Source organism: Hetaerina americana, unplaced genomic scaffold, assembly GCF_022747635.1.
Source record: "Hetaerina americana unplaced genomic scaffold, ioHetAmer1.1.p SCAF_8, whole genome shotgun sequence".
Taxonomy (NCBI): domain Eukaryota; kingdom Metazoa; phylum Arthropoda; class Insecta; order Odonata; family Calopterygidae; genus Hetaerina; species Hetaerina americana.
The window spans coordinates 66,113,096-66,137,431 of NW_027287427.1; the positions used below are offsets into that span (position 1 = coordinate 66,113,096).

General features: G+C 40.9%; 1 protein-coding gene across 2 annotated transcripts in view; it reads left to right on the top strand.

Moving 5' to 3' along the window:
- Positions 1-24,336, top strand: part of LOC139697905 (LIM domain transcription factor LMO4.1-like) — a 322,837-nt gene that overhangs the window by 138,327 nt on the left and 160,174 nt on the right. Inside the window, exon 2 of one of the 2 annotated variants that reach the window (XM_071596767.1) lies at positions 11,713-11,763. The exons of the other annotated variant lie outside the window; for it this stretch is intronic. Within the exon in view, the coding sequence (XP_071452868.1) occupies positions 11,747-11,763 (17 nt within the window). The 5' untranslated portion in view covers positions 11,713-11,746. The remainder of the gene's footprint in view (positions 1-11,712; positions 11,764-24,336) is intronic. 2 annotated transcript variants of the gene reach the window in all.

Below are 24,336 nucleotides of genomic sequence, written 5' to 3' on the forward strand. Positions count from 1 at the left end.
ATTAACAGTAATATCCATTAATCCAGAAATAACGTCGTTTACAAAGTTAGGCGTACGTTGTAATCCAAGACCTATGTTTAATTTTTAAGCTGTCTAGCTCACGTGGTTTTTGACTGTTGGAATTAAAGTTTACTCATTGAGTTTATTTATCGTGGCACTGATTTATTCTCGTTTTTATGCAGACTGCCAAGCAAGTGCCCTTTATCAATGATTTATCAATATTATTTCCAAGAAATCGACTTTAAGCACATTGCCTCAATCAATTTAATCACTTTTTAAACATTTCACGGTGAAATACTAAGCCACTCTTGCCAATTTCTAGTTTTATTTACACATTATAATAAATATAAATTGATTTAATGTTTTGTATTTTTTATAACTTAGTTATTCAGCTGCTGTTCTCTTAATTTGAATGTTATGAAAAAGGTAGGAAGAGAATTTATTTTGATTTTTCCTAACTGGAAAACAAGGTCGTTATTACAATATGTTTTTCCAGCATTTGAGAGCTCATATTAATTGAGGAAGAAGTTTCTTCTTTCAAACACTTTTCAGCCATTAAATAAATTTCGACAAATTATTTAGAGCATATATATGTATATATATATATATATATATACATATACATACATACATATATATATATATATATATATATATATATATATATATATATATATATATATATCGACCCTTTAATTTTAAGTAGTATAGACTGCGTTTTATTATTTATGTACAATCTCAGTGATATTGCTAGGCCTTAGACGCATGTAAAATATAGCTTTAAAGTAAGTTACGGGACGTCACTATCTCTAGAGACTAAAATGATTCCACCAAGGGTATTTGTAAACCGTAGAAAGCTTCTTTTTGTCTTATAATGTGCCTGCTTCTTTTTCCTATCCGTAGAAAGCTTCTTTTTGTCTTATAATGTGCCTGCTTCTTTTTCCTATCTCCGTTTACGCTCGTAAAGTTGTTTGTATCCATTAATTAAAAATGGGTAAAATGCATTAAGGAATGTCTTATAACTTATCAAGAAACATTTGAAATATTTCTATTTGTTCTGTCGCTTGAAAAGAGCAAAGATGAAATTGCCTTTGAATAAATAAAACGATTTCCTTTTTCTTCCTGGGGCACGTTTGCCGCAGAAAAGCCCTTTTCTACCAGTGAAACAGAATTATTTCATTTGAAACACATTTTATAATTCTCTTGCCAAATTTTTGAGCAGCCAATTTACCGATACAGACGGTTTTCTCCGTCGAGGTTGGGAAGGTAGATGGAGAAGAGGAAGCGGGGGACTATAAGGAGGCTTTCTTAAGAGTAAGCAAAAGAAACCGCTTCCAGCAGGGAATAGAATGACCCTTTAGGAGAAAAAAGGATTTGAAGAATGGTGGAATACAAAAAGAGTTGAAGAGAAAGGAAAAATGGGAGCAAAATGATACGTGAATGGAGACAGCCAAGGGCAAAAATAAAAGCGACTCTACCGTATTTTCGTCCCATTCCGTCACGTGTCCTATGGATCAGAGCCGGATTAAAACACGTTTATATTTTATGTTTAACGCTCAGACATGATCTATTCCAAGACATTCATTATTGCAAGCTATTAATAAAGCAGGTAAAAATGAATATAAATTTTGGAATTTTGTACCCTACTTAAATGTGAATTTGGAAACTCATCATTACAAAAGATGAATTAAAAAATGATTCACATTAACTACAGTATGTATTTAAAATTGAATCGCAGAGTTATAATCAAGATAAATTATTAATTAAACCGGAAAAATTTGGGAAATGAATATTTAGATATTTATAAATGAATCACTTATTTAGCGGTTTTTTCAAATATGTTTTGCCAATTTCTCCTCCCTCAACTTTCATTAGCAAATGAGTGTAAACCTGCGTTTTAAATTCTTATGTAAAAGTTTCTTATTGGATATTAGTTGCCCCTCTTGTAATTCATGTCTCTCATACTTCAACCATATAATATATTTACATAGATTTGCATAGATAAACATAAACATGCATACATACATACACACACACACTCATTTAAACACGAATTACAGCCATATGGCGAACAAATATTCTTTCACGTGATAATAGATATTAGGAAAAGGGATAGGAACACATATAAAGGATGAACACAGGAGAGGTGGGGAAGGTAGAATCGAGCAGATCACAAGCGCAAAAATATTTTCTTGACCGGGACTTAAACTCCGGATCTTTCCACTTGACGGACGGATGCTCGAGCCACTTGAGATATCGAGGAAACGCAACGCTCACTGAGATCTGCTGGTCTTAACAAAGGAAATAATATTTATTTATGTATGTTAGTGTGCATATATATATATATATATATATATATATATATATATATATATATATATATATATATATATATGTGTGTGTGTGTGTGTGTGTGTATGCATACATACACACACATGTATATATCCTAATTCCGAGATTTTTGTAATATAATTTTGCTGAGTTTTTTCAAGTTTTGATCTTGATATTAACGTAATTTTCAAATTTTCATGAAATGCGTAATCTCATTTTTTATTTCACAATTATGTATTCATCTCATTGAGTAACGACATTGATGCCGGAAGTTTAGAACTGTAGTAAACAATGAAAAGACAATGAGAGGAACACATAAATGGCTCCCCAAACGAAAAAATATGATGGAAGTTTTAATAGCATCCCGCTTGCGACCACATGGAAATTGTATGAAATGGATGACTCATCACTTTAAAATCCGATAAGCAGAGCCCTCAATTGTAACATTTCCGAGGGATTTCCCAGGCCATCTTTTTCGTCTCCCCCCCCCATTCCCCGGTTTCGAACGTTATATCACGCCCGTAACGTTTGGACTCATTTTCATTTACTTACTCGGGAACGACTGAAAAAAGCCATTCCTCAAATAACGCGCTTTGATTAAATAAAAGGGAAAACTTTTTTAATGAGAAAACCCGTGGAAAAAAAATCAGGTCTGGGGGAGTGAGGAGGGAGGGTGGAAAACAAGCGAGGAACTCGCATTAGTCAAATATAATTAGCAGCAAAAACCACGCCGTCGACGAATGGGACGCGGTGGATATAAAAAAAACTGGCACGAAACACAAAAGTTCTTTTTTTTTTGCCTGTTTGGTCATTTTGGGCTGGGTTCGAACGTTCAAGGGGCCATCTCCGTGGAGTTTTGTATGCCAGCGAGGACGGAAAGAGAATAAAAAATGATATTTATATTATATATATATATATATATATATAAATATATATATATATATATATATATATATATATATATATATATATATATATATATATATATATTTGTATGTACGTATCAAAATTTATGAATCTGTGACGTTTCGCAAGCGGTGAAGTCCGTCTTGGTTTCCGACCCCCCCACTCCGTTCGTGGCGTGTGCACAAACTTTCATACGACCAATAATCACCAGGGCCGTCACCAAGAAGATGTCTCCCCGACGCATTTGAGGGCTTCAGAAAGGGTTCAGGAATGGTGCGTGGTGAGGCATATGGAGTGGGAAAGAGGGAACGTTGGGAGGTTGGGCGCGTCGTAATTAAAATGCCATTTCCGAACGTAGGAAGACAGACGGAACGCAAACACCAAGTTTTCCCTCCCTCCCTCCGGAATCCTGATGGTTAGGAAAAAAGGCGAGGTTAGACCATTTTTTTCCCTCTCTCCTCCAGGGTGTGGAATGTCGTAAAGTGTTTGGGATATGTCCGCGGGGGGGGAGGTGTGGGAGGAGGTGAGGTGGGCTCGGCAGGGCTGTTATAAATTAATTTATGGCCTTCCTTTTCCGCTAATTGCGGCTTCGGTTGAATCCCCGCCCTAACTCCGGCCGTAACCGTAACCCCGTCCAAGCCGGCCGTCCCCGATCACCCCAGCCCCACGACCCCGACTCCCCCGCCACGTATATAACCCTCACTCCCGAACTCTGAGCGCCTTATACCCTAGGGGGGGGAATAACCCTCACCCCCTCACACTCTCCCCATCACCGTCGAGAGAGAGCTCGACCAGTGCTCAAGGAATCCCCCTTCCGTGCACCTATAAGTGCCCCGCGCCGCCGGCAGATGTCATTCTCGTCGTCCCCCCCCCCCCCCAATATAATTGATAGCGTCGCTTTTGCTGATATTAAGCGCCATAAATCGCCACCACCGGCCAAAAAGAGTGGGGCAGCGGGGGTGGTAGGGGTGTGTGTGTTGTTGACTTCACGGGGGTGGATGTGACGGAGGTTGGGGGTACATATTCACGTCCTCCTTCGGTCGGAACGCGCGGTCCTTATCCCTCTTTTGTTTCATTTCCCCCTCTCTGCCACCTTACCGGAACTCCACGCGCCCCCATCCCCTTTCGCATTCATCTCGGTGCGCGACTCTACCCTCGGCGTCTTTCTTCCCCGCGTCGAGATTGGTCCTCTCGCCCGCCTGTCTCCGAGTGTTTTTCAATTAAAAGCCGTCTGTCACGTGGGTAGAGCGGCGTCGCCCTCAGGAGGATTTTTAATTTATTTCTCAAAGGAAAGAATTGGGGAAGGGGATTGGTGAAAAATAAGGAAACTGCAATGATAACTTGAGGGCTGGAATGGTTTATGGTTGCACATATAATAAAAATGATTGGGCGTCTCTGACAGTTGTTTCATTTTGAACATTTTTTTTCTAATTTCTCCGATCTGAAAAGGATTTAACTTGCTGTGCTGCAGGAGAATTTTTGTTAATCGTGAATGGAAATGTTCATGTAATACGATTTGAAGATTCGTGAACATAAACTGGCAAGCCACTTGAAAAAATTCACGAACTTTACGGTCAGTGCTTTACGGAATATTGCAGTAAAAATTATAAAAATTATTATTATTGAACACGAAATTACCGTCAATTATTGAGATTAAAAAGAAGTGGTTTAAACTGGGCAACAAATATCGAGGGGATATGATTTTAAAAAGGGCTTTATAACGGTTTAATTAAATAATATATTAGGTACATTTACTCACTTCAATTAATACCATGTATTCGATCAAACTCGGCTATAAATTAGGTTGAAAGTTACGCAATAATTCTCATAACGAGACTGTTTAATGAAGCAGACGAGCATCTAGTAAAAAGAAACTTTATTTATCGGTGAGTGTTTGTCCTGGGAATGGGAAGAATTGAGATTCATCGTTCTGTAAACGAAACACAAATTCAAACTGTTTTCCGGAGTTTGTCCACAGTGCTCTGTGTTTGTCCATGGTCAGTATGCTAGGGAAGTTATCCTCAATTCCAATGCCATTGTTGGTACGGAGGCCACGTACCCCTACAAATGCAAATACCTAACCTGCTTGTAGACATAGTCCCTGCCTAGCCGTCGAAAATACCCCGTATATAACTTTGGAACACCAAATGCGTGGTATTTGTTCAATATAAAACTGACATTAGCTCTTGTCATTATTAAAATTCTTTCCGTCTTATGCAATTCGTCAATTCTACCGACTTAAGTGAAATGTTTTAAGGCTTTGCGAGCGAGGGGAAGTACAGTACATCGAGTACAGTGTGACAGGGAGTTGAAATGCTGCACTAATTACATTTTTTCGGTAATGATGCGTTATATCCGTTGATTCTCAGCGGTTTGAAGTCCCACTCGACTTAGCACCGCCATTGAACGCATAGAGAAGAGGCATAAGTTTGGCAAACCCGGTCATTTCGGCGAGTCATGGGTCGTACCGTGGAGACGGAAAACAGTGCTATTTCAATTTTGTTTCCCTTCCCCAGCGACGCACAAATAAGTGCGCGAGTACTGGGGGAGAACGGGGTAAGCAGGACTCCAATGCAGGACTCACAGCACGTGCACACACAAGAGAGGTTAAACTGGCGCCTCGGGCGGGGAGGGGGGGCAAAGGGGCGGGCTCCGAAGGCAAACAAGCGGGGACGACCGCAATGGGAGACATCGGGGCGGCGCTTAGGGTGGGAACGGGAATATTGGGAGTGGCACAGGGGGAGGGTAATTGGAATGGGTGACAAAGACGGAAGTAGGGGCGCGTGGCTAGGTGGAATCGTTGGGGATGGGTAAGGAATGATTGAACGCGTACAACAGTGAGCATATATTGCAATTCAAAGAAAGCTAAGATTTGAATAAGAATGGGAACAATAATCAAATATAGTTACGAGTCCACGCATGAAAGATGAAACTTCCGTTGCAAAATGGATCTCGTGAAATGGATTTTGGAACTCAGGCACGAATATAATTTGGCAAATGGCTAGAAGTGAGTCATAAATGTCATTGCTAACAAAAACATCGGATTAAAATTCACTGTCGTTTTTCTAGACTATGTGAAACGATTTCCCCTTGCTTTTTAATTGTTTGAGTCACTATTTTGTAAGTGAAATCAAATCATCATTCGCTTTTGGCGATCATGTAAGGATAGCGGGATTTTTAAGTTAGAAATACAAATCATTTAGCCTTTGGAATACGAGTAGTATTGTGAGTTTAGAAAAGGTGTTTTGAAACAAAAATGATCAAATTTCTTCAAAATGCTGCATGTATTTAAAATTAAAATAATTTCCTTTATTCTTATCTTCATTCAATTATTTGTTCGTGGTGATTATTATGTTCATATATTATTGAGAATGTGCATTAGTGGGCTTTAAGGTTAAATTGGATGAATGGTTAAACTGAAAAGATATGAGATTGGGAAAAATTATACGTGAGGTAATTTTTTTCACCTCAAAAGTGTGCGGGGAAAATAATCTTGATATATTTAAACCAGCGCAGCATATCAATTTATATTTTCATTCAAGGAAATATTGATGATCCACTGCACAGACAATGTCTGGAGTCAGCACTAAAATTATATTTTGATGCTTTATTATAAGCTTTATGTGATTTTTATTCTAATCAATTTTTCTAATCAGGTTATTAAGTAGGTTTTTCTATACTATCACGCCATGTTGAGAAAAAAACAACCGTATTTTTTTTATTAAGACAAAACAAGCATTATAAAAATTAAATGCATATATATATATATATATATATATATATATATATATATATATATATATATATATATATATATATATTTCGACGAATTGTAGTAATTAATTAATTAATAAATAAACAAAACATTTCGTTCAAACAAGGTTTTATACGATTGTTATATCATTTGACGTTGTTGAGTTGATTGCTTGAATTAAGAAGTGAATGTTTGTAAATTCCATTGAAAAATTATTTTCGTATTCCCTCGAGGAATTTCCTGGCCCCGCAAAATATGAGCAATGATGGAAAATGGGTTAAATAGGAGAATGCGTGAATTTGCATGGAACAAAATATATTTATCCTGTAAAAATCATTTGATCGTAAACTTGAGGAGTAACAGAGCAAATGGAAATGAAGGAAGCTTGGTATTCAAAATCCTTTTTGAGTATCAAACCTGTGTTTCAGAAGACGAGCCGGCAGAAGAGAGGAAGGGGGGTTTGGTGGGATCATCACGAGGGGCGGCGCGAAAAGATTAATTCTTCCGAACGCGGGGCGCGTGACAGTTTTGTCAAGTGACTCGATTCGCGTGGGCGACTGCGCATGTAAATCGGTCCGCTGCCGATCGCAGCCACCGTCGCTCCCGTCCCCAAAGAACTGCGCGTACATGCGTCGGGGGGGAGAGGGGTTTGAGGACGACCATTAAATCTGGAGGGAGAGTGAGGGAAGGGCGAGGGGATAAGGAACGCGACGCTCGTTTGTGCATATTTGCCGGACGCTCCGGACGGAGTGAGAGGAGTGGAGGGGGAGCCGTGAGATATTACGCGGTGCATGGGGAGGAGGAACGGGGGTTTAAAGTGAATCCTTCCCCACCCCGAAACGGACTACTCGGAAGACTTTTTCTCGTCCCGTTCGAATGGCTGCACCACACTGCGCCGTTGTTTGGCTCAGGTGCGTGGCGTTTGGCGTCGTAGTTTTGTGGGAATTTGCGCCGATGCTGCATTCTGGCCAATCTCACTCAATCTGTCCCACAACCACGCCAAACTATCCGCTACCCACACTCCCTTCAACCCCGCCACTCCACCCTTCTCGTCCCAGCACCCCCTTCCGCCTTCCCAAGCACCATCCTTCCGCCCCGACCCCTGACCCTAATTGGACGGAGTTGGACAGAATTAGTCTCGGTGAGGGGCTTTTGGCAGATGCTTCCAATGAGTCCCAGCTCATTAGGATGGCAAGGGGTTTCAATTTATTCCCATGTTTGTCCGGCCGTTAGCTTTAGCCAAGCTTTCGCTTTGATTGATGATTACTATAACGAAGAAAAGTTGATGGACCTTAAGTATTCTTCCCAATCCACCTCTCCAGGGGCATCGGATAACTAGGGTAGGCTTTCAAAACGTGTTGTTTGGTTGAAGATTTGGCGAGGAAAACATTTCTTCGATTTGTGCCACCAATCAATCCAGGAAACTATGTAAGTGAATGCGTGAGGAATAATATTATTCTAGTCTATATATTTCATCTAGCTAAATGAATTCATATACATATCCATCTACCTCTTTGTACTTGAAAGCTCTTATACTTTCAACCTAGAAATGACGTCTTATTACTCCCCAGAGATACGTTGCCTATGCTGCTAGGTTACATTTGCATAACTGCTAAGTCTTCTTACGGTTATTAAGAAGTGTATTTATAGGAATAGTACCTTAAAGAACCCGATTGTATGTAGAGTCCCATCTAGTAAATTGGATAAAATGGGTATGACATCGAGAGAAACCTGGTAATTCCGCGGTAACTATTTGTTGGTGTCATGGTGAGGGTCTTTGTAATGTTATTGAGATTATAACAGTGGATAAAATTCAGATTTCATTTCTATATCGTCTTGTAGGTAAGTATTTTAATACATTAGAAAATTTTTCTGGGTCATACTATTACCATTACGATTGCGGCCTACAGGATTCCTATTGTTCCATATTTCACGGTTGTTGTAACGTTGTAGAATCCTACAAAAATAAGCATCGTTTTACGTTTAGGCACGAAACGAAAAATTATTTTCATGAGAAAGACCTAACTGTCCATCTTATGCTAAATAAAGCTTATTTCTACCATCCGTGTTTACAAGTGCTAAGGTAGCACACCTAAGTACAAATTAAGGTACCCAATCGCATCGTAAACGCATTTCCTTTGGGAAAAATTATTGCCTTGTTTCCTGTTGAGTATACAACCTGAACCACTAATAATATTGCCTAACATTCAGGGGAATCACCTAAACTGGAGCACTCTATGAATATAAGGGAATAATAGTTGTAGAAGTGTACCTCTGGTTAATTTATTATGATATTTTGATGCCGGTAAATCTCTTGAATTGTATGCAAATTTAAATGAGAAGAGTCCTCTTCATCTGCAAAATGTATCTTCAGTTTTATCTTAGTCCCGGAGGAAACGGAATTTTTCGGAATATGAATCAAAATCAATTACACCCATTGGTGTGAATTTTGAAATACAAGTATTTTACGTATAAGTTGGAAATTAGCATGTATTTCCATTCAACTAAAATTTGACACCATTGATTACACACAATGTTACCCAAGATGAACTTATTAGTTCATTATTAAATTCGTGCATAGTATGCATGTGATATCTACGTAGCTATTTAGGAATATACTGATACTTGATCGTTTTTCTACACTATAACTGTAGATGTGATCTGTTCTTTTCTAAAATATGTCTTCAGCTTCAAGGATAGTATCTGGTATATTCCTAAGAATGGTCATTTTACGTTGTTGTGACGTAACCTTTTGTAAGACTCGCGGCGACAGATCAAATCGTAATCCCATCCAAATCAATACATTTTGCTAAAACGCGCGTCTGTGCAGCATCCCCATTGCTAATCCCTATCTTTGTGTTGCGTCCACAAAATTCCCCACATCTCCCCGTTCACCCCCTTAATCACCAAACTCTTCTCTTTCCCTTCCTATCTCTTCCACCCTCCCACATCTCCCCACCAGTTCTCCCCTCTCATCTCAACCCTATCGTATAGTCCTTCCTACTTATTCTGCCAAGCCTTATCCTTCTAACTCTTTCTCCCCAAAAAAAAATCTACCACTCTACCTCCTCCCCTCGTACTCATCCGTCGCCCCTCCTCTGCCATAACTATGCGGATAGGGGATCCCCCGCCTATGAATAAATTAACAATTATCTTGAGCCCAGTCCGGTGGAAAGGGAGAGAGTAGCCGACCCTTCCCCGCTGATTGGGCCGTGGGGAGAAGTGAGATAGACGCAAAAGCAGGGAGAGTGTGATTTGGGAGAAACTTTGGAGGAAGGGGTGCGGGAAGGGAGAAAGTGAGTGGAAGGGGAGACGCAGAGGAGATTGGTAGGAATGTGGAGGTGAGGGGAAAGTCGTTGGGTTCCAGGATACTGTCCTGTGGTACCACCCCGTCCAGGGTAAAAAAATATTTTTTCCGGGAGAATTCCCGCCCCTGTACGTTTTGCGTACGATTTTTTGTCCTATACGATTTCGGCTCGAGTGAAAGAAGCGAAGCGACGAGGTTAACGCTCCAGAGGGAGGGAAGGTGGAGGAAGTTTGGACCGAAGGGAGGTGGGTGGGTGGGGGAGAAGCAAAATGGTTGTTTTTTGCGATGGTCGAGGCGGAAGGGACAGGACGGAAGGTTGGGGGTTGCTCTGGAGGGGGAGGACGATGAAACCGGAGGAGGTAGGTAGGGAAAGAGAGGGGGGGCGGTTTAGAGCAGGAGACACGTTTAGTTGGGTTTCCAACTGCGTGAGGCAAGGATTATTCCGTAAAAAAAATGATCCTTCCTACTTTTTTCTCCTCCTCTTTTCGTGGTCCGGTTCGAAAAAAAATTATGTATGAATTCCCAAGGGATGAAAAAGGTTTGCTTTGTCGTAATTTTTTTTTCTTTCCTCTCCGAGTATGAGCCCTGAGGATATGTGTATCCCCACGGTGTATTTTTTCAAGGAATATTCTTTGTGTTTTTTTTTGTTCGAGCGGCGAGGCCATGGGAGGCTCGTCGAGGTAGTTGGACCCGCTCCATTGCCCACGGTTCCATTCCTTCCCGTGGGTCCCCGCGTCGGGAATTCGCGGAGTGGTGACTGAAATAAGAGAGTTCAGAAAGATACGGGGGGCGCGATTCGGGAGGGAGGATGGGCACCGTCCAAACGCTTGGTGGTTTTCGGAAATCTGTTTAGTCTTTTCGTCGGTTATCTCCGCTTGATCTATTGAGTCCATCATTTATTCAGGACGCTTTGGATGCTGGGGGTCGAGGGGATGTCTGGAAAGCCTTAGCAGTTGCGGTTTATTAATCCCTTACATGCTCTTTTTAATGGAAAGGATTACCTCTGTGGCAGGAAGCTCAATTTTTCCAGGATGATGAAAATGAAACCGGAAATATATCGTGAAATTGGTGTTCTCAAGTAATATGCTTTTGAGAATTAGAAATTAACGCTAAATCCTCTTGAGTATCCCATAAAACATTATCTTTCATTCTAATTATTCATTTTGTAAATCTGCATATAAGAAATAAAACAATATAGATGATAATTGGCGCATATAACCAATTCATTATTATAAATATTCATCCTATTTAGTATTCAGTGTTACTATACTATATGTGCATCAGACTGATGATTTTTAGCGTACCAATCGATGAGTCCGTGCACCAAATAACAAAGTAATTTTAAATATTTATAAATTATCTTTTGGGAAATAATATTGGTGCTAATGAAAACCTTTCTTCTTTTTCTTCTTAGATCGGATTCAGTCCTCGTTGGACAAAGTGTTGTCATGCCTGAGTTTTATAGGTATGGTGATCGTGGTCTTAGATTTTCAATAATATTAGCATACATTTTAATCATTTATGTAAAAATGGCATGCATCAGTTATTGAAAATACGTTGAAGTAATTATCTTCACGTTTGGTGTTATAAGCACCAAAGATTTTTAGTCATTGATTGATTCATCTAAAGGTACCTCAGACCATTTATTTGGTATGTGAATGAAATTACTATTTCATTAAAACACTTCGGATGTAATCAAACTTTGCATGTCTAAGCTGATGATGATGCATGGCTTATCTCTCTAAAAATAAATACTAATTAATCCCTGTAAACACTTTGAAATATTTAAGTGTTAATATACCTGATGGATTAAGCCTATATTGATTATTTCCACTTTGAATCATCTTTTTGGATTTATTTCCTTAGGTTAATGATCACTAATGGGTCATTAAAAGGGGAGGGTATTAGATTAGAATGATTAAATAGAAACCATGAAAAAATATTTTTATCAATAGCTAAAAAATTATCATGATTAATTCCGTTTGGGTATGAGGAAGACAAAAATTCATTTTATAAGAGATGTTATTCCTTGAATGTATTACGGGTTCCCACCAGGAGTTAAACCATTGAAATAATTCCGTAATCCAATGAATTGGGGCATTTAGATAAAATAAGTAACTTAGAGCAATAGTATTAGTTCAAACATCCCACACCTTAATTTTTGTTAAGTTGTAGTCTTTAATACAAAATTTGATACACCATTTTCTTTTGGAAAAATATTTAAATGCTACTTGCGTAAAATAAACTTAAGAGGGAGCGAAATAGTGCAACCCTGAATACGGTCTCAGAAACCAGTTTTTTTGTGAAGGGTAGTTCCTTTCCTTGACGTAAAGACTGGCCTTCTCCTTAGATACTGTTCAATAAGAAGTTATTAATCGTTTTCAAGAGCATGTAGTAAGATAAATTTATTCTTAACATATATATTTTCGGTTGAATATTCGTTATTTTGAAAGGCATTTTAGTAATATTTACCCTAAAAGAGAAAGCGCACTAAAGAGATGACATAACGTTGAAACGTTGCGAAAATCATAGTGTATTTTGTGGGATTAGTGAATGCATCGACACTATATCATTAAATATGAAGTGACTCCGGGCCCGTCTCGCAAGTCAGCTTTGCACAAGGAAGCCGATAATTGTCGCCAGAGTTTCCGCATTCCCCCGATTGCAGTAATTGTACCGCCTTTTTTTGTCATGGTTTTGCTCCATTTTTCTTGGTGCCTGGTGGGCTCGTATAGAAGAGAGTGAGAGAAGGAGCTGAGTGCAAGATCTTACACTGATCACTGATAATAGGTTAATTGCATAACCAATAGAAGGAAGAAATCATGGAGAATTGGAGAAGGGTTTATTAAAGTGCAGAATGTGGCCATGTGTCGCATTTGGTGAGGCTTAGCAGTGCAGTGGTTGTTAGTCTCTGCGTCTATTTAAACTTCCCTCAATCTATAGACTATCATTAGTAGTATTTATTTAGTATGATAGCAGGGGATAGCTTGGAGGATTTTTAGTCAAATTTCTCGAGGGTTATGCCCGTCCTTAAGATGTCTTATGATCAATATCGAAAGGTTTCCCCGGGCTGCTTGATTACCCCTGAGCCTCGCCAACGCTGATTCCCGTGGACTCCCTGTTCGTCTCCCGCCTCACCCGAAAATCGCGACGGAGTCATGTCCACCTCCCCTCGCGAGCCTCCAAAACCTCCCCCCTAACCTGTACCCATCTCGCTTCCCTCTCTCCCACCCCTCGCATCCACCTGCATTGGCCACAACCCTTCCGAAAAAAAGAGAGAGAGCCCTCTCGTTTGCCCCCCTTCCCCCACCATCACCCGCCCTTTGCACCCCTCTCCCCCTCGGAATTCTTTTTATCTGATCCTCCCACCACCAGCCGTCCCCCTTTCTCCCATTTTTATTTCCCACTCCTTCCTGCGCCTCCTGATGAATCTAGGGATTTCGGACAACCCGTGAAAACATAAGCGGAATGAATAAAACAAATGCCGTGGGAAGTGCGTGTAGAATTCGATATGAAGGCGAACGGGAAGGGGGAGGGAGTTGGGTTGGGCGCTAGGCGTTACACGCCGCCATGAGCGTAAGCATGCCTCTCCTTGGACTTCTGAGGATATGGGGAAGGTTTACGCGGAGATTGTGGGCCCCCACGATGTATGCATTTTTTTTTGTTTTACTCCACGAAACAAAGCCAGGTGGGTGGGTGTATGGTTGAGCGCGCGTATATAAAGCAAAGCTGCTTTAAATAGTAAAGAAAAAGAACTCGGGCTTACGTGACGAGGTGTATTTATTTCCCTCGGCTTTTGTTTATTTTCATCCGGTACCGGCTGATATGGCGCGTCAAGGGATTTTTTTCCCAGGGAATGGTTGAATTCTTAATCCGTCGCTCAGTTTGAATCAGCGCGAGGAACAATGTAAATGTTTCGAGAGGTAATCTGGCCTTCTTTCTTTCGTTTGGACGTCTCCCTTGGCTTTCAAAGGCTTTGCCTTTGTAAAAAGAGTACTTTTTTCATTTAAAATTGTATAAACAAAACAGCAAAGGTTATGCGTTCAGGAACGGATGCAAAAGCTTAAACAATTGGAGAGCATTTGTTTGGTAAGTTGCTGTACCGGAAAATTTATACAATTGTTAACCATACTCTAGATCCCGTAAATTCTCCGTTTGATCAATAAATCTCTCTGATTAGGTTTTTTAGGCTCTTCCGTTGTAATATCAGCACTTTTTTCAATGATCTTAGTCAAAAAATAACATTCGAGGTAACTTTTTTTAAAAATATCGAAATGGTCACGTACAGGATACTAAAACTTAGCCGTGCCTTAGAACAACTGTCTGCGTGTGTTGTATGCTCCATTACATTTACGTATATATTTTTTTGATGTCATCTTATTTTCAATTACAACACGTAGAGCACAGAGCCAAAAGGGTTATGCCAGCAACGTTAACCTCTCGTAACGAATCCAAGCCCAGTTTCATTTCACAACGCCGCCCCCCGCCGTCAGATAAGATGCCTGAAGAATTTTAGTGGCTCATAACATCACGTCAGCGCATGGGCGATGCTGCGTGGAGTTTTCGAGATAAGTGACGAACCGACGACCTCCCAGTTTTTGAAAACACTCGGCCGTTTGCGTCAACCTTCCTTTGGCGGCCGTCTGCTGGGACTGACCCATCTTATTTAAATATTTAAAAAAAACCAGGGAGGACTAAGTCTTATCGCGGTGGATCTGCAATGGAAAAAAATGAAAGAAGAATAAAAAAGCGGCCGACCGGGCGATTGGTGACCGACGCTCCGCGAGTAATCCTTCCGAGGAAGAGTTCGAAACGGAGGAATACGGGAGAGGAGGAGGAGGAGGAAAGTGGACGTTGGGGGGACGAAAGTTTGCGCGGGGATGTCCGAGGGAGCGCCCGTGTGCTCGCGGTGGCGGCGAGGGTGGGAAGACGGTGGGCCTTTTTCCGAGGCGGGTGGTAACAACAGATCTGCTCGGTGCGATAGATGGATAGATGGTGAGCCATGGGATCGGGATTGCAAAGGGGGGGGAAGGGGGCAAACACCACGCGCGGGCCGCGGGCGGGACGGAGAGATCGTGGCGGAGAAATCCCACTTCCAATCAAGAATGAGTTACGAGATGCGCCCCCGACAAAACTCAGGTGCGAGGGAATTTCGGCGTCCGCGGGCAAACAAGAGAAGATAAGGAATAATCTGGAAGGTTAGGGCGTGCGAGACCGGTGGAAGAGGGAAATGGGGAGTGGAGAGGTGCCACTGCGGCAAGGATACGACGAAAGCTTTAGTCTAACTAAGAGAGATATGGAGTCGGGGTGTGGAGGGGTGAGGGTTGGGACGTTGGGAGTGGTGGATTGGAAGGGGGAATTGGGTGGCGGGAAGGGGCGGAAGGGATGAGATGTGTGGGGAAGGAGGAGCGGAAACCGGTCGCAATGGGGGGTGTTTGGTTTAGGCAAACTCATAGTGAAAGGGTGGGATTATTAAGTTAGATAAGTTTCCGGCCGTAGTTTGAGGAGGACGTGGAGCGTTGCCGGAGAAAGTGGTGAAGGGTTAAAGGAAGCGCGAGAAAGGGTTAGCGAAGTTTAAAAAAGCATCCCTTTCTTTGATATTCCATGGAAAAAGCTGGGATTTCGGGTGTTATCTTCTAATAAAACGAAAGGGGTTGGACTCGTGTTTCGCTGCAGGGGCTTTGTACATTTGAAGAGTACCTACATTCTATTTTGAGAGAAAAATCGGTTCGAAATCTGATCTGAAAGTCTTTTGAATATCTAGCTTTAAGTTATTATATGATACTTTGTAATAACCCGAAACTGTATTCTCGTATTTTAAATAATATCGCTATATGCAAGTTCAAGGTCTTCATGTTATTCGATCAAATAATGGGATCATAAGAGTCTTGGGGTAAAATGCAATAATTTTCTATTCTCAGGATCCGGCGCTGTGAAAATCTTTTCTTTCTTTATATTAATTTTTAGGATTTTAGAAAAGTTTTAACATCATCGGTATGCACCTCCTGTTTCCTAATTTTTAACGATGCTGCCAATATGATATGTTTATTAGGAGGAGTGAACTTTCGACTACAGTCATATATCTACGAAAATGTTTTTTCTTAAAAAGCTATATGTTACTGGAGTTATTTCTATGCGTAAAAGGAAGAGCATGTGTTTGAGTTAGTTTTCTAGAAAAAAGTGTATTTTAGAGTTGACAATTGCGTTCAATCCTGAGCCCACGCAAGTCTTCAGTCATTATTGCTCATTGGACATCGGTGATTATAAATTTAAATGGATGTTTTCAAAAATATGGAGAATATAAAACTCGTATTTTTGCTCTCAATGTTAAGACTATTCATTTTCAGTTTATAATTTTTTTGAGACATTACAAAATCCGTCAGATTATTATTGAAATTTAGCTTTAAAAAGACATTCATTATTTTAAAAATTTAAGATCAATATTTCGTCTATTGAATTTTGAAAATGTTATTTTTGTACCTCCCTTTTCATATGACTGATATTCAACTTAATTTTTTTGTGGTGGGGAGAGCAAACCCCTATCAGACAAATATCCCATTTCATAAAAGGAAGTCAGTATTTCAATATGCTCTGAGAGAGGAAGGGATTTCGGGGGAAAATCATTTTTGTGTCGATATACCGGTGACAAAATCGCCCCTGTCCACCAAATGCTAACCCAATGTAGTGACAAGGAAAAATTCGCCATCAAATTTCAAAGCATCAATTAATCCCCTTTGAAAAAATACGAAAGCTGAAGGAAAAAATACACTTTGGAAAATCAATTCGAATGGCTTGCATATTAAACGGTGACTGCTTCTTAATTCTTGAGAAAAAGTTTGCTACTCTGTAGAGACCACAATTTTAATACAACATGTGACACCATATGATCACGAAGAATTAATCTCTTTTTAAAAAATATGCAGTGCTACAGGGAAGAAGAATCTAAATTACAAATATGCATCGGGAATAGCATATGCATTATTTGACATTTTTTTGGCGGTTTAAATTTGTTTTTTACCATGCGCAACTATTCAATTTTTTTTAGATTAGATTTTCGCGTAATATATTAGAATTAATCGTAGCTCAAATTCTCTTAACCTCGATGGTGCGTACATTCAAAGGTCTTATTAGGAGGCCAGTTCATTTTCCTGCGGCGTCTGCGATTTTTCATGAATTTCATCTAAAAACTTACTCAAATATATTAATAGAATGCTCTCTCCCAGGTTCTTGGGATATTGGAAGAAAAACCTCAGTACATGGAGGAACCTTGGTCATATTCGTGTATTTAAGGCGGGTAGTGATAGCGAGTGGCTGCTTCTGATTTCACCCACTCATAGATTTTGTTCTCATGCAATTGGGAACAACAGCAATTTCAGAGGCAAACACGTTGACGGGGAGGGAAAAATGAAATTTCCGTCATCTGAGATGATGGATGCACTCACCGCTCTTAATTTTATTTCCGAAAGAGCGCTCGTCATCTTGATGAACGCGTGCATGTGGAATGGCCGTTTGTAGGGAGAGCGATAGTTCCCGGGATGGGATTGGAGCACGCCCGGCTGGATGAAGTGAGTCGGTCCGGGGAGAATGGATTGATGAGCACCGTGAGTGTGGGGTGAGGATACGTTTTGGCACAAAGGAGGAGGGAGGAAGGGAATGGACTCGGGAAGGGGAGTTGTAGGGTCTCTTCGAGGGAAGGTGGGGGGAGGAAGACGAGGGGAAGACGGGAGAGCGAGGCACTGGATGCCGGCGGAGGATCGCGCTATCTTCCGGCGGGATAAGAATTGATGGACGCGTTTCCAATGTCTCGACACGATCCTCTCTTTCTCCACACACACATATACCTACATATATATATATATATATATATATATATATATATATATATATATATATATATATATATATATATATATATATATATATCACCCTCAGTCTCTGCTCGCCCGCGGGTCTTCCTCTGTACCTGCTCTTCTTGCGGTCAATCGAATACAATGCGCACTTAATTCTTCCCTCGCCTCGTGTCTCCCCCCCCCCAGTCACTCCACCCCTACCGGTTTGTCTCCTCTTCTCTTTGGATCCTGGACCACAATCTCCGTCCCGACCCCCGTCACTTCCCGCTCTCCCCAGCCCTCACGTCCCGTAACAATGGTTCCTCCTCCATTCCTCATCCGGCCTTATCTATCTCCGCTCCGTTTGCCAGTTTGGCAGGGGTGGAGGTGGGAGAAGGGGTGGGAGGGTGCGGCAACTCTCCTCTCACACAAACGCCCACACCTCCGGACCTGATCCTTTCTTATTCCGATCCCCGTCTGAAGAGGCGTAGTTGAGGTCTGGGTAGGGGTGTGTTCCAGCCCTCCGGTCTCTCCTCCTTCCCACCCCTAGCCCTCCGTCGCCGAAGACGGCGAGACAAAAGGGAAGGGTGGTCGGCGAGGCTCGCTCTTATCTTCCCCGCATAAGACTTCCCCCACCGTTGACGTCCACCACTTTATTATGCTCCAGGCAGAGGTCAGTTTTCCGATGCTCCGTCCCCGGAGAAGAATGGGCCTTCAGATACGACGCTATGGTACTCCCTCTTACTTACTCAGGTGCCTGTCTCCTGTAGCACGAAATGCATTTCGTATAATTCGACCGCGCTGGAGAGGAAAAAAATTATGTAACCATCATAACATAGGTTTTCCAACTTTATTTCCATTGCATACGGCATAGTGAAACAGAAATGAGTACAAAAATCGTCTGGTTGAGGAATCTATAAATACAAATTCAAAACAGTACAAACTTGGAAAAAATAACCACACATTTTGAGAGTTGAATTTGGATATGAATACTTTTGTAATCAAGCATTTATTATCAAGCATGTGAACTGAAGCTCAAGTCATTCGACAATTTTAAGAATTAATGGTAATTAATTTCTCTGAGTTTTGCAGCCTTTTTACACATTTTATGCCGTAGTTACACAAATATTTTTCTTAATGAAATACATTATATATGCAATTATGTTAGCCATTCAAAGAGTGCGACACAACGAGAGAAACCTTTACCTCGTGATTTTCGAGACCTTAGAATTATGGCTCATACTATTCCCTTCTTTTGCCCAAAGAAAAATTTGATGAAAAAAGTAGGGACCAGCTTTTAAAGCCAGAAAACTATGAAAAATGGAATTTGTCACAACATTTCAAATTGGAGTGTTCACTTCAGGTTTCTTCAGTAGTATTATCATACTAGCAACTATAAGCAATTGGTATCGGTAAAAAATATTTTGCAACTTTCATAATTTGGTTATTCAAAAATCGTTTGTATACTTTTGTGATAATGCTTGCCAATTCTCTGCTTTTGCTGGTGGCTAAATACCTTTTTTAATGCTTTCGATCACAAAAGAGGGATGTTAAAAGCATTAATTATTTCAAATTAACTCAAAAATATAAAATGAATGCGTTAGTGTTCATTTTTAAATGTGAGTATGGTGTTAACGCAACCATTATACCGACAAAGAAATCATACAGTTATAATTAATTGAATCCACCACCGGTTTTGTGCTGTTTCGTATCTTAGATCACCTCGTTGGGGTACCATCAGCTATTCTTTCCGCAAGACATTAATGAAAAGTTTGGGGAGTATCAATCACTTGAAGACGTCATCAGTTAAAATATCAACCTAACCCCTTAATAACCATAACAATAATGCGGCCAACACCCCCGATAACTTTATCCCCACAACACGTCCCCATTCAAACTCCCCTCCACCCACTCCCGTTTCGGGCGGGCGAGGAAACCTCCTTCCGACAGCTAACACCCTCCGCTCCGCCATCAACACCGCCGGAGGCTCCCACCGCCGCCGCTATCTCCGCGGCGAGAGAGGTCCCCTTCCCGCGCCGAGTGGGAGACGAAGGTGTCATCACCATCAATACCCGCGCCCGTCCTCCCCTCTTCCCACTCCCCGGAAACCGTCCCGTCCTAGGCCCACCCCCACCCACCCAAACCAGACGCCAAAAACTGTATCAGGGCCCGTCATCATCATCCTTCATCCACGGCCCCCTCTTCCGCCCTCCTTAGTCTCCCGGACCCCACGGTTAACGGGCTCCGCAGTCAGTCCGCTCCCCGTCCGCGAGGTCTCCTCGACCCATCGCACTAGCAAGCCTCCCCTTTCCCTCGTCCCTCCTTCCGTCGCGCGCCATCCGCCCCGAACGCCCAGGACCTCGGTTCCCCCCCGCGGCGATGAAGAGGTCGTCGCCCGCGGTGGAGGAAATGAAGCTGGGAGCCTGAAGAGGGAGAGCGGGTCATGTGCAGGGGCGAGGGTGTCTTCGGGATGGTGAAAAAAGGGGAGTTGATTTCCGTGTGGGACGGGACGTGCTGAGAGGAAGGGTAGTAGGGGTGGTGCTGAGCGACGTTGCTAATGTCTCCTTTCGTGTCGATGGTGTCCCACTCCTACTTCCTCCTCTCTCTCTCCCCCAGTCCCTTCGCCTATCACCGTCATATAGTGTGACACGTGCCGGTCGTTTTATTCGGGTGAGTTCATACTCAGAAATTTTCCACCAGAATCTCTGCTGCGGAGGATGGGGAAATGGGGTGATGATGAGGGATGAGGGAGGCATTTACCTCTCTCCAATAGGGGAAATGTGTATAATTTCAATGGAATATACACAGGTAATACTTGTACACTAGAGCACCAAGTCAAATATATGGAATGAAAATAGATTAATCGCTGTATTGACTGGCATGCATTGATGAGACGTTCATAAAAATAATAGAGACGAGGAAACCGGGCGGACGGTATGGAACGCTGTTTTTTCCTTTTACAATTCCTGTTTCCAATAAAGTCAAAACTAATCTCGTCGGCTTAATTTTTAGTCATGTTATGTGTTAGATGAATAATGACTGTGTGACATGGCATCGTCAACTTACTGTTTTCTCCTACCCGTGCAGTCAATCCATAATATGTTTTTATTGGTTTAACCATGATGCAATAATTGATGGTTTTCTATTTGAGTGAGGGATTTGATTATCATGTAGACGAAATATAACTAATGAGCAAGGTTATTCTTTTATTTATTTAATTACTCTATTGGGGCAAATTTGAGACTTTATAGTTCCTTCTTTTATTTAACCCCTAAGTTTCAACAAGAATGAAATTCAAGCGATACATAATCCATTATTTAATTGATTCTGATATACCTTCAATGAGCTCTATGGACATCTCATGGTGGTCATTTTTCTGTTAATTTAATATTTATGAATATGATCGTAATTAACACCATAAATAATAAAAAGTCATTGTTGACTTAAATCATTTGATGAAGTCAACTTTCAACTATCATAGCATAACAATACGTAGATGCAAATGACAAGAGATGTGAAAACTTCCCTTAATCTTTAGTTTCCCAAAAGGAATTCTGTTTCTGAAGGACGGCAAAAAATCTCTCAATGCTGATGCAATGAGTTACTTTTCTGTTTGATTGATTAAGTGGCTTTGACCACATGTATCTTGATCAATCAATGCAACTGATTCGATATACATGAGGTAGAAGAGGTTATGAACTCAACAATCGTCAATAGATAAGCATAGGCTACTCCTGTTGATTTTATTCTTTGTAGGACGGGGGAGTAGATGCAAAGAGACGAACATGCAAAGGTAAGAGTGGAAAATAAAGGAGATATTTGCGAGAGGGTGAAAGACAAATGCTGACGGTAGAGTCAACGAAGTTCGGGATAAATGAGCAAGATGAACATTTTTATCTAAACTTTATCACGTGCTAATGCTTAACTCAGTGGTGCATTTGGGCTCTTATGATTGAAAGTGATTCTCCATGTAAGTGCTATTGGATCCGAAGTCTCGTTCAAGGGTAGGGATTTATCCAGGGTTTAGGATACAAAAGGCGGAGATGATGGATGCTTTTGGGCACTTAAATCATTCCCCCTATCTTTCCTTTATCCCCGAAGAAAATCATTAGTTCATGCAAAATTCATGACCACCGTCAGTGTTTTATAAAGGGCTTTCTCTTGAATTATGAAGATTTAAGCAGTTAAATCAAGCCATTGTCTCGCAGAGGTAGAAATGGTTTTCATTGTGCACTTGAGCTCATGTCTCATAGGTCTAAATATTTAAGAGCAATCACTCAAAAATATTTTCATTATGCCTTGCTCTCCAGCGTAACTATAAGTTCTCATCACTGCTGTATTGTTTACTGTATAAACAGATATTCCAAGTATTCCCTTGACTGTTTTTTTCGGAAATATAGATTTAAATGTATCATTGCCCAATAAATCTGCCACAGGAATCATCTGCTTGATTTACATCATTCTGGATCCTAATTCTGTCCTTAAAAACTGTTTTTCTCAGAAACTACCCTCACTTCTTAAATTTATCCTTCTTTATAAACGGTAGTCTGCTAAACAAGGTAGCCAAATTTTAACCGAAGTACGCAGATATTTGAGTGTGCTATCATGTCAGGTAACTGTTGACGTTAATTATTAAATAATGAAGACAAAGAGGGTAAATTTAAATCATTTGTTTTTGCGATTTCTAAAAATTATCTCCATATAATTTCCTTGGTTTAATATAATTCGTCCTCCGAAAATTAAAAGTAATTTGTTCACCGTCTGGAACTGATCTGGGCTTTTAGTTCTCAGTCAGATATGCATGCAACAAAATCATTCACACTGTACAATCTCCACGTGAAAATCTCTACTACTTCTAGTAAAGAAAAGCTGGTGCATAGATGATTTATTTTCCTTTTTATTCAATACCGTAATCTTAGAGGAAATGGGATATTAATTTCTTCAAGCAGATAAAAATGTACTTACTTCGAGTAAGGATTTTCGCAGTTTAGAATGGAAGAACCGATTTCCAGAACGAATTTTACTTTTCCCCAATGTACGTTTCATCATATTTCCTTAAATTTTGCCAAATTTTTCGCCAAATTTCCCTAAATGTTTTGATCAAAGTTGAGTTATTTCAATGAGCGATGGTTACTTGTGTAATTAACCTGGAATACTCTTGCCCCTACTCGTTCGCCTCTCGACCTCATTCTCACCATCGTCGTCGTCGCCTTTCGCATGGTGCACACCCGAGATCCATATCCCGTCACGAACTAGGGACTCGCTCCGTGCAGAGATTCACGCCACATCCACACTCACTTGACGGCTCATTCTTTACGTGTTTCAATTACGGTCCCCGCCAGCCATCGTCATGGGCGTATCTGTATAACTCCCCCACCAGCACCCCTCCTGCAGCACTCAAGACCCCATCTACCTGTTTTTATAACCCTCCATTTCCTTTCCTCCCTCAAACCCCTCCCCACACTTCCCCACCTCTCTCGCCGACCACCCGTCTCGTATCGCCTAATAAACCACTTCCATTGTTGTCGTATCGCCATCAATCTCACGCATTGCGGGGTAAAACTTTCAGGACCGAAGAGTTAACGATTTCTGTTTTCGCAGGAATCATTTCAATGTCAGAGGTGGGCGCGTCTGGCATGGTGGCCACCACACGCTCTCTCTCTCGATTATACGCGTGACATTGATGGCAAGATCCATGCCTTAGTAATATACATACACGTATATTTACCTTGATTTATGAATTTACGTGTGTTGTGGTTACTCTCGCCGACGCAGGACGGCTCGGACAACGAACGCTCGCGTGAATAATTTACAGGCTGATCATTGCTCACCGTCTGAATTTTTTCAGTACAATCACTAGGTATTTCTTATTCATAGATTTACACTCCTGGAAATAATGTCGCTGCCCTTATTCCTTTGCCGATTATTTGGTAGGTTTGGAAAATTACACGTTTGATATTATAATAAATCTTATTTCCGAAGAGAAACGCTCAAACGAAATAAAGTCTATCCTAATGTCCAAGAGTGATGGTTTTATACGAGTTAGAGTCACGGTTAAAATTTACCGCTCCACTTCAGCTCGTCAAGAGTTCGAATGAAATTTTTATTTTTTATTTCTGGATCAATTCAATTGAAACATAAATAAGAATATTTTAAGACTAAGCGAGGGAAATTTGAGAAATATTTATCATAATGTTAGTGGCTATAAA